At 35.5% G+C, this 11,139-nt stretch overlaps 1 protein-coding gene across 3 annotated transcripts in view; it reads left to right on the top strand.

The window, feature by feature from the left end:
- LOC106880157 (proton-coupled zinc antiporter SLC30A2) overlaps positions 1 to 10,650 on the top strand; it is a 57,277-nt gene extending 46,627 nt beyond the window's left edge. For all 3 annotated transcript variants that reach the window (XM_014929994.2, XM_014929995.2, XM_014929993.2), the window contains exons 5-9: positions 1,905 to 2,058; positions 4,019 to 4,268; positions 5,149 to 5,254; positions 8,129 to 8,263; positions 9,750 to 10,650. In XM_014929994.2, the coding sequence (XP_014785480.1) occupies positions 1,905 to 2,058; positions 4,019 to 4,268; positions 5,149 to 5,254; positions 8,129 to 8,263; positions 9,750 to 9,895 (791 nt within the window). In that variant the 3' untranslated portion in view covers positions 9,896 to 10,650. The remainder of the gene's footprint in view (positions 1 to 1,904; positions 2,059 to 4,018; positions 4,269 to 5,148; positions 5,255 to 8,128; positions 8,264 to 9,749) is intronic.
- The last annotated feature ends 489 nt before the right edge of the window (positions 10,651 to 11,139 follow it).

The raw sequence follows: 11,139 nt of genomic DNA, 5'->3' as shown, positions 1-11,139 counted from the left end.
CTCTCTCTCTCTCTCTCTCTCTCTCTCTCTCTCTCTCTCTCTCTCTCTCTCTCCAAGTATTGGAATAAGTAGATGTCTTTTCTTCTTGAAACACATTTATTCGTTCTAGTAATCCAAAGTTTGTATCTAAATGTTATATTTGTGAGGCATGCATCTAAATGTTATATTTGTGAGGTATGCATTACGGTTGAAAATACTGGAAAATATTATTTGCAGAGTAATTACATGCCATAACAGAAAATTATTTGATTCTCTGTCTGAAGATATGTAAGAGAAACATGTATCTCCTATTAGCAAATGAAACATGTGTAATGGTGAATAAATGATAGCAAAATGTTTTTTCCAATCTCCTGTTTTGATATATATATATATATATATCACCGCCAGACTGGCAGGTAGCATTTAATTAACACCTTTTGAGCGTGGTCGTTGCCAGAACCGCCTGATTGGATGTATGTGCCTACCTATCTATTTCAAGTATCCTTTCCCCTTTTTTATTTCCTCTTCCTCTTACTGATAATAGAGAGATACTCCAGAACCTTTAAAAGACGAAAGTCATCCATTAAATACCTACCTAGCAGTATATTCTCCTTACGATTCCATTTTCCAAATCACTAAACTAAATCAAATAACTTTGAATCAAATTTTTCTCACAAATACTTTTATAGATTCATTCCATTGTTATTCTCTTTTAATGAATCAGTTTTAGCTATTTTAGGACATCACTGACATATTTTAAACATTTTGTTTTGTCTAGCTGTAATTAATCAGTTTACTTTAAGATTAGAATCTAGTAACACTTCACCTGTCTAAGAAAACATAATATACTGCCATGTTTTAGCTTCTTGTTGATTTTGTTATTGCTATCAGTGTATAAATATAATTGCCTTCTTTTCACCTTGTTTGATATTTGTTGTACAAGTATTGCAGACAGGTTGGAAGGCAGATGGTTAAGTGGTTAAGATATTCAGCTCATGGTCGTAATGTTGTGAGTTTCATACCCAGCAGTGTGTTGTGGCCTTGATCAAAACACTATATTTCACATTGCTCCGGTCCACTCAGCTGGCAAAAATGAATTGTACCTGTAATTCAAAGGGTCAGCCTTGTCACACTTTGTGTCGGACTAAATATCCCTGAGAACTGCATTAAGAGTACGTGTGTCTGTGCTCAGCCACTTGTACATTAATTCCACCAGCAGGCTGTTCCATTGATCGGGTCAACTGGAACCCTCATCGTCATAACCAACTGGATATTGAATCTGTTTTGGTGACAGTACGTTTTGGCTCAAGAGGCAATCACACTCACACACACATGTATGCAGATATAGAAATATGCACATACAGACAGAAAGAGAGAACGTTATATATATATATATGACACGTAAAAGCACCCACTACACTCTCTGAGTGGTTGGCGTTAGGAAGGGCATCCAGCTGTAGAAACTCTGCCAAATTAGATTGGAGCCTGGTGTAACCATCCGGTTGCACCAGTCCTCAGTCAAATCGTCCAACCCATGCTAGCATGGAAAGCAGAGTTAAACGATGATGATGATGATGATGATATATATATATATATATATATATATATATATATGGGGAGGGTAATAATTAACATGACTCCGATCACTTTCACACATAGATAGGAATGGATAAATAGATCCAAAAAGCAGAGAAGTTGGATAGTTCCTGTTATTATTTTTTCTCTGCACTGATGAGTACTTTGATATTTGCAAATTCTAAAATGAATTTATATCTATGTACGAAACGATTGTACACATAAAAAGGTAGGAAGAGTGAATGAGTGAAGCATTAAAACATGTGATGCCAAATAAGTCAGCATCAAATCAATGATGTCAAATAAGCCAGACCAAAATGTCTCATACCCTCTTATGTGTTGTCTTTCAGAAATTCTTGGTGCTCTTGTATCTGTCCTCTTTATATGGGTGGTGACAGCCATTTTGATTTACCTAGCTATCTTGAGAGTTATCAATGAAGACTACGAGATAAATGCCACTATCATGATAATCACCTCAGCAGCAGGAATCTTCATCAATGTACTGTAAGTCATTAGTGTTTCCTTTTCAATTTTTGTCTTTTACTTGTTTCAGTCATTGAACTATGGCCATGCTAGGGCAATGCTTTGAAGGGTTTAATTGAACAAATCGACCCCAGTTATTACTTTTTTAAGTTTGATACTTATTTTGTTGGTCTCTTTTGTGAAACCTCTAAGTTACAGAGATGTAAATGAACCAACACCAGTTGTCAATGTTCTAGTGGTTAGAGCATTTGGGCTCACAATCATGAGGTAGTGAGTTCGATTCCTGGACCAGGCTGTGTTGAGTTCTTGAGCAAGACACTTTATGGGTTTCTTTCATTTTCCATCTATCAAATCCATGCTCAAGACCCAGGGCTATAGTAAAAGACACTTACCCAAAGTACCTCACAGAGGGACTGAACCTGAAACCTCATGGTTGGGAAGCAAACTTCTTAACCACACAGCCATGACTGCACCAATATATAAACAAAAGGACTATAAAGTCTGGTTACTAATGATGGAAACCATGTTTAAAATGTTATTCATTAATGTGAGTTAGTCCACATTACTCTGTAAGGAGCAAAGAGCTGGTTTCTGGTCTCCCTGACATATATATTTGCCCCTGGATGTGATGCTGGGGTCCATTGCAGGATTACTCATTTCAACCAGCTGAGCAGACTGGAGCAATATGAAAGGAAGTGTTTTGCTCAAGAACGCAATGCTTCACCAGGTCTAGGAACTGAAACCACAATCTTTCAATCATGAATCCAACACCTAAATATTAAAGCACATGAAATCTTTCGAGTGAGATCGTTGCCAGTGCCCCTGGACTGGCTCTTGTGCGGGTGACACAAGAAATTTTTCAAGCGAGACCATTGCCAGTGCCACTGGACTGGCTCTTGTGCGGGGCTGTTGTAGGATTTTCGAGCGAGATCATTGCTGGTTCCCCTGGACTGGCTCATGTGCGGGTGACACATGAAATCTTTTTTTTTTTTTTTTTTTTTTTTTTTTTTTTTTTTTTTTTTGGCGCGGGTGGCACATGAAATGCACCATTTTGAGCGTGGCCGTTGCCAGTACCGCCTGACTGGCCTTCGTGCTGGTGACACGTAAAAGCACCCACTACACTCTCTGAGTGGTTGGCATTAGGAAGGGCATCCAGCTGTAGAAACTCTGCCAAATCAGATTGGAACCTGGTGTAGCCATCTGGTTTCACCAGTCCTCAGTCAAATCGTCCAACCCATGCTAGCATGGAAAGCAGACGTTAAACGACGACGACGATACCTCCACTATTTATTAATGTAGTTAAATAAAATTATTGCAAATATGCATTTTTGCTTATACACTGGCCAAAATAAGTTTAAGACCGATGGTGGCAGTTCTATTCTTTCATTAATATATAACAAAATTGTATAAAAATATTTTACTTTTTACAGTTTATGTAGAATTCTTTTCTCTTTTGGATGATATAGGTGTTATATATCTTTCTACAATTCAACTAATTTTAATGCACAATTAATTCAAATGATTATAAATTGTCGGCAAAATAAGTTTAAGACCATACCAAGATTATGCAAATTAATAAACCAGATGGGTGGTCATATGGTTGGTTGTACTGCACTGTTATGTTTAATAATTGAGCAGTGTTACACATTAATTTCCTATGGGAAAGCATTGTAGTATCAGCCCAGTTACTAGATCAAAGATCGTGTTGCTTCATCAGCAAAATGTGTCCTTCATGGACATTAATTAGGATGCAGCAAAACGGCTTCTGTTCAAGTATGGAAGCTTTTCCAAGCCACTGGCCGATACAAAGATCAGCAAAGAATGGGCATTTCAAGAAAAACAACAGTACAGATATATCCAGATTTTACAGTTACCCTGTATATACCAGGCCTATGTCTTGTCACTGTTATAACTGTTTAATTACTGTTTAGATACTTGAAAAAACATTTTTTTTTCATGTCTTTTTTCTGTTTCCTTGTAGGATTGCACTGGTTTTACACAAACACTCACATGGTCACAGTCATGGATTAAACCATCACCACAATGACGAAGAGAATCGATTACTTGTTGAAACCAAAAGTTATGGATCCAGTAATGACATGTCTCTGGAAGAAGACTTAAATAAGAAAAAACATAAAAACATCAATGTCAAAGCTGCATTTATTCATGTAATAGGAGACCTTTTACAGAGTGTGGGAGTACTTATAGCTGCATACATTATATACTTTAAGGTTAGTCTTCCACTTTACGTATTCTCAATTGAACAAAGTAGGGGAGGAAAGTAAAGTACTTCAGTTACAAATATAAAAAAACAGTAATTCAGAAACAGATTTAGAGTAAAAGCATATCTAAAAAATACGGGGAAAACATTTTCTCCAACATATTTGCTAATGTTAGGAACAGCTTTAGCTTTGAAAGCCAGAGACCACTCAGGAAAATTTCGAATACTTGGATATTTGTTGTTGTTGTTGGCACTCCGTCGCTTACGATGACGAGGGTTCCAGTTGATCCGATCAACGGAACAGCCTGCTCGTGAAATTAGCGTGCAAGTGGCTGAGCACTCCACAGACACGTGTACCCTTAACGTAGTTCTCGGGGAGATTCAGCGTGACACAGTGTGACAAGGCTGACCCTTTGAATTACAGGCACAACAGAAACAGGAAGTAAGCGTGAGAGAAAGTTGTGGTGAAAGAGTACAGCAGGGTTTGCCACCATCCCCTGCTGGAGCCTCGTGGAGCTTTAGGTGTTTTCGCTCAATAAACACTCACAACGCCCGGTCTGGGAATCGAAACCGTGATCCTATGACTGCGAGTCTGCTGTCCTAACCATTGGATCATTGCGCCTCCACTTGGATATTTGAATGTCTGACTAAATAGTTTGTGTATGGACTTCTATGTATGTGTTTCTGTATATGTATCTGCCTCTTGTGTGTATGAGTATGGAGGTGAGTGGCTTAATGATCAAGGTATTCGACCCATGATCATAAGGCATATGGTTTGGAAGCAAACTTCTTAATGGCACAACTAAACTTGTACACACACACACACATTATATATATAAATACACATATATGTGTGTATTCAATATACTCTTTTCTCTATCTCTTTGCAGCCGGAATACAAGATAGCTGATCCCATTTGTACATTCATATTTTCAGTGTTTGTGTTTATTTCAACAGTTACCATATTACGTGACATCATTAATGTATTAATGGAAGGTAAGTTTCTCTCGTCCATTTTCTTTCACCTGTTTTCTATTTGTTTATTTATGGCTGGTCGAACGAGGAGGGGCTGTGCCCTTTACAGCGTCATTACAGGATCATCACAGGACCATCAAGACTGATAACCAGCTTAAACATTTTTATGTTGACATCTGCAGAAAAAAACTTGAGTGCGGAGGAAATTGCAGAGAGGTAATATCCTAGAGAGGAAGGGTTGAGTAAGATTGGTTTGACCAGGTCCTGGAACCAAATTGGTAGAGTTGTTAGTGCATAGGACAAAATATTTTGTGGTAATTATTCCATCTTCTTGCATTCTGAGCTCAAATTCTGCCAAAGTCAACTTTGCCTTCCATCCTTCCAGGGTCAATAAATAAAGCACCAGTCTAGAGCATGGACTGATAGAATCATCAGAGGGTTGGATTCGATGTGTTTTGCCACCTATTTCTGTACTTTGCATTCTGTGATCAACTCTCATCACTTAGTCCTACCTCTGGTTTAACACCATTGCCTGCATATTGGAAGCCTCTAGCAGAAGTCAACCTGTAAGCAATCAAGCCAGATTACTGATTTGAAGATATGATCCTCACACCCTTCCACCAACCTCAGAGACTCTACAGGGGATCATTGGCACTGCAAGTCCATTCTGACTAAGCAATAAACAAAATACAGTAAAAGTACTAAAAGAAGGTCATGGAGTATGACTTTAGGGCTTCGGTCAAGGTGGTTTGCAGCTACCTGATTCACTGGAACGTGGTATGAATAATGGCAATGGAATAGACAGACAGAAGAGACAGTACATCTGTGAGTGAAAGGTTGTAGTGTATTGGTGAGATAAAGAGCAAAAACACAATCTTGAAATGAGTAGGAGTATTACATATCAAAAGACCAAAATCATATATATGTCCTAAAATCCAGTATATCCCACAAGAAAAACACCATTAAAACTACTGTGTGCTTTTCATTATATGTTTAGGAAATATGCATACTTCTGCACTGTTCAGATTTATATAATTACTGGTATATCATCTGAGATTGTAACAGGACAAACATTGGATCCTTATAAAGGAAATAATTCATCTCTTATTCACTTAATGCTATGAAATCTAAGCTAAGATCCTTAGGAGCATCAATGACTAAAATCCAGCCTTGATATTTCAAAGAATCATGACTAAAAACTTGACAAATTACTTAATTCATTAGTCAATTAATGGACATGAAGAGGCTTGGTAGGGTTACCCAATAATAAAAGGAGAACAGCTTGATGAAAGGGTAGAACTTTCCAGAAATTGATATACAGCTTGGTCGTTACATTGTTGTATGATTTTGTACATGCAAGGAGTTAGATGTTTGATCGATGAAAGAGAAAGATTATAATATATTTGTTTCACTGTGTCACTGGTATGGTGACACAAAAAAGGACCCAGTACACTCTATAAAGCGGTTGGTGTTAGAAAGGGCATCTAACTGTAGAAACCATTCCAAAACGTACACTGGAGCTCAACTCAGTCCTTAGACCTGTCAGATCCTGTTTAACCATCCAACATGGAAAAAAGCTTCCAAATGATGATGCCGATGTATTCAATTCTCAAATACTATAGGAAAAAACATGGGCAAAATTAAAAACGTAGCTTTTTTTTTTGTTTTTCTTTTAATGCTTACTGTGGTTTCTTTGTGTGTCATACAAGTTACTGTAATTTAAGACAATTTATTCTTTTTGTATCTTTTGTGATGTTAATTATAGACACTATAAATGTCTACATATATTTCATAATTGCTTCCTACTTCATGGTTGGATGCATGAGTAATTAATGAATGAGAGGACATCCACAAATTACTACAACTAAACAAAAAAGATCACCCATACTACACCTGAAAAATAGCTGTAAAACAGAAATAGAAACACACACACACACACACACGTTTATATATATATGTATATATATATATATATATATATATATATATATATATATATATATATATTTAATGCCCTTTATATAAATTTATATATATTTATGAAAAAAATGAATTTTTTTTTCATTACGAAATTTTTTTCATTATTTTTTTCATTATGAGGTTTTTTCACGCTGACTACTTGATAAATTCTTATAAAGAATTTATCTTATATTATATATATATATATATATATATATATATGTATGTATGTATGTATGTATGTATGTATGTATATATATATATTTTCACAGTACCTCTTATCAATTGCATTTGGTGAATATGAATCGGCTTATTCTGTTCTTCTTTGGTGAACCCCAACATATCTAGGTTTGTGTGTGTGTGTGTGTACGCGTGCACTTACATGCATGCCTGTGTGTTTAAACATATGCATGTGTATATGTTCATGTTTATATGTGCGCTTTGTATGTATTGATGGATAGGTGTATGCATATTTGTATGAATGTATTGTTAATTATATATAATGTGTATGCATTTCTGCTTGTATGTTTGTATGAGTGTGCATGAGAGAATGTGTATGCGAAATATTTTGTATCGCATACATCAGACAGCTGCAAATTAAAGTTCTCTTCTTCACTGACAGATCAACTCTATTAATGGTGTTTATGAAAATTTTCTGATGTTAACAGAAATGTACTTGTAAGGCAAGTGATTTGATCTGAGACTGTGTGTTGAATCTAAAACAATTACAGCATAGAAGACACATATTAGCCATTCAAAAGCACACAAGGATTGTTAAATGAGTTTTTGAATGACTTAATGTGTCTTCCACACTGTACTTGTCTAATGTTAGCATCATAAATATATTCTATGAGAATACCAATTATTTCTTGTTCGTAAGCTTTGAAATAAGGTATGAAATTGCAGACATTTTTTTTTTCTTGTTTTCTCACCTAGGTGTTCCAAGAAGCCTCAAGTTTTCACAGGTGAAAGAGTTATTAAATAATGTTTCTGGTGTGAAAGCAATCCATAATTTGAGGATGTGGTGTTTGACAACCAATAAAATTGCATTATCTGTCCATTTAGCTGTTGGTAAGTGAAGCTGGCTTTTAAAATTACTGTTTTTTATTTTTACTGTTGCCTTGATGTCTAACATAGACACAAATCTTCACATTTTGTGTAATGGTGTATACATATATATCTACCCCAGTACTTCCATAAGGATGATGGGCAAAGCTGACAGAGGTAGAATTTGAACTCAAAATATAAAGGGACTTGAGTTAAATGCTGCATAACATTATAGCATGCACCTTCTGTTCTGTGATTTCTATTTCCTAATGCTGGATGCCCTTCCTAACACCAACCACTCCTAGAGTGTAGTGGGTGCATTTTACATGCCACCAGGCACAGGGGCCAGAGAAGGGTGGCAACAACACACACACACACACACACACACACACACACACACACATATATATATATACGTATGTATTTGTTATTTGTGTCTATATTTGTCCCTCCACCCCATCACTTGACAACCGATGTTGGTGTGTTTATGTCCCCATTACCTAGCAGTTCAGCAAAAAGAGACTGATAGAATAAGTACTAGGCTTAGAAAGAATAAGTCCTGGGGTCGATTTGTTCGACTAAAGGCAGTGCTCCAGCATGGCCGCAATCAAATGACTGAAACAAGTAAAAGAATAAAAGAATAATTTCAAATAATATGTAATTACAAAAATACTGTAGGATGTTTTTATATACCGTAAATCCTCGAGTATAATCCGCAATTTTTTCCCCAAATTTAAAGGTCATAATCCCTAGTGTGTACTATATACGAGGTTAAAAATGAAAAATATTTTCTAAGCAATGTCCGAGTCTCTATTTGCTATCTGGCAATGTTTATTCAGATGCATTTTGTGATGTCGGGCGCGAAAATACCTTAAGCTAAGCCTGAAAGCAATGAAGTCATAAAAAAAATCATCCATAACTTGCAGTAAGCAACATTTATTAAAATAAAAGTATTCAGAACACAGAATAACATGTAACAAAAACAATTTGCAAACATATTTACATTCCCATATAACAGTTAAGAACATCACCATTATTGTATAGTGATAAATATGTAAAGGCAATTTACTTAATATTTATTTTTCACTGACGTTATTACTGTTATTTCTATATTTTCTGCAAACAAAGTGCACAAAAAAGCTACACGTTTGCATTATGTTATAAATACAGTAATAATAAAGGACGTTACCGTATATATATTTACAAACCAAGGACGTTATATAGACCTCCTTGACTCAAGTTAGAGAAAGAGTGAGTATTATACACAAGGTTTAGGTTTTTCAGAGGTACAGACCCCTAAAAATCCCCTGTGTATTATACTCAAGGGCGGACTATACTCAAGGATTTACGATACACCAAATGGTTATGGAGGTCCTGTAGGGTGAAAGAGGAATCTAAGGGGTCCACAGGCCAAAAGTGGTTTAAAACCATTACTCTAAACTGCCCTCTGTAGCACTCTATAAATATTATTCAATCATTCAAAAAGCTTTTGTGTTCATGTTTTTTACAGACCAATATTCTGATCCATTGAAAATAATGCGAGAAGCTACCAACATTCTAACAAATCGATTCGGTCCAATGGAAGTAACTATCCAAGTTGAGGAATATGAAGAAAACATGAACGAATGTGCCCAATGTCAAGATCCAAAAGATTAGCAAGTTTTTTCACCAAGTATTTCAACATTCTCCCAAAAAACTGCCATACTGGGTTGGTGGGGAAGACATTAAAAGGTGTTGGATATAAATATATATATCAATGTATGCATATATACTGACTGTCTAGTGTATTTGTGTGTGTATATGCATACTTTACATACGTATGTTTACATGTATATTACACACACACACACATGTGTATGCACACTTCCAGGCACAAACACACATTTATACACACACTCACACACACACACACACACACATACATATTTACATATACACACTCATACACAAAGATCTATACACCTGTATAAAACTGCCTTAAGCACACACTCAAACAGCTTCCTTTGGGCTTTCCCTGCTGTTTCTTTGTCACAGTTTTTGTCTGTGGGGTTTATATTGCTATTTATACAAAACTATTGAATCTTGCTCCTTCCCTCAAAATATTTCTCTTCCATCTTGCCGCTGGCGCCATCACCATCATCATTATCATCACTATTTTCCTCACAATTCATCCATCAATAATAACAAAGCTAATCTGGGAAACATCTTTGGGTCCAAAGCCCATATCTCTGTTAGTTGATTGTTGATAACCAAGAGAAGCTTTTTAAGCTTGGTGTTTTTTGTTGTTTTTTTTGTTAAAGGTTGGGACTAATTCTATCTAATTTTTTTTTTGTATGTTGATTGTATATATTTTATGACATTTTAAATTATTAAATGTTGAAATAAAGAGAAACTGAATGTAAATAGATTAACGAATCGTATGATGAAGTTTGTGGCACTTAATGCAGTGTGTGTGTGTGTGTGTGTAATACTGATTTGTCTAACACTTCAGCTTTTGCTTTCAACCATTGACTTAGCTGTTACATGGGAAACCTAAGTATACAGTCAATATTATTAATATATTTCTCTCTACGCATAGCGTCTCACCATCAGTAAATGTTTTTGTTGTTTTCAACAAGTTGATTAACGATCCCAAATAATATATATAACAATAAGAAAATAGAGAGATGATTAATAAATAATAATTTATTAATTATCTCTCTTCTATTTTCTTATCTTATTGTAATAAATAAATATATATAAACCACGATTTATATAGTTACCTTACAGATGAATATTAACTGTAATGTTCAACATTCATTGTATAGGTAACTAACCAATACTTTCAGAGGATTTTGCTATCCCTGATTGAGGTTTGTAACCTTTATTTGAATATATATATATATATATATATATATATA

This window comes from Octopus bimaculoides, chromosome 4 (assembly GCF_001194135.2).
Source record: "Octopus bimaculoides isolate UCB-OBI-ISO-001 chromosome 4, ASM119413v2, whole genome shotgun sequence".
Lineage (NCBI taxonomy): Eukaryota > Metazoa > Mollusca > Cephalopoda > Octopoda > Octopodidae > Octopus > Octopus bimaculoides.
The sequence above is the reverse complement of the archived record's forward strand: the minus strand, read 5'-3'. Positions and strand labels throughout refer to the sequence as shown.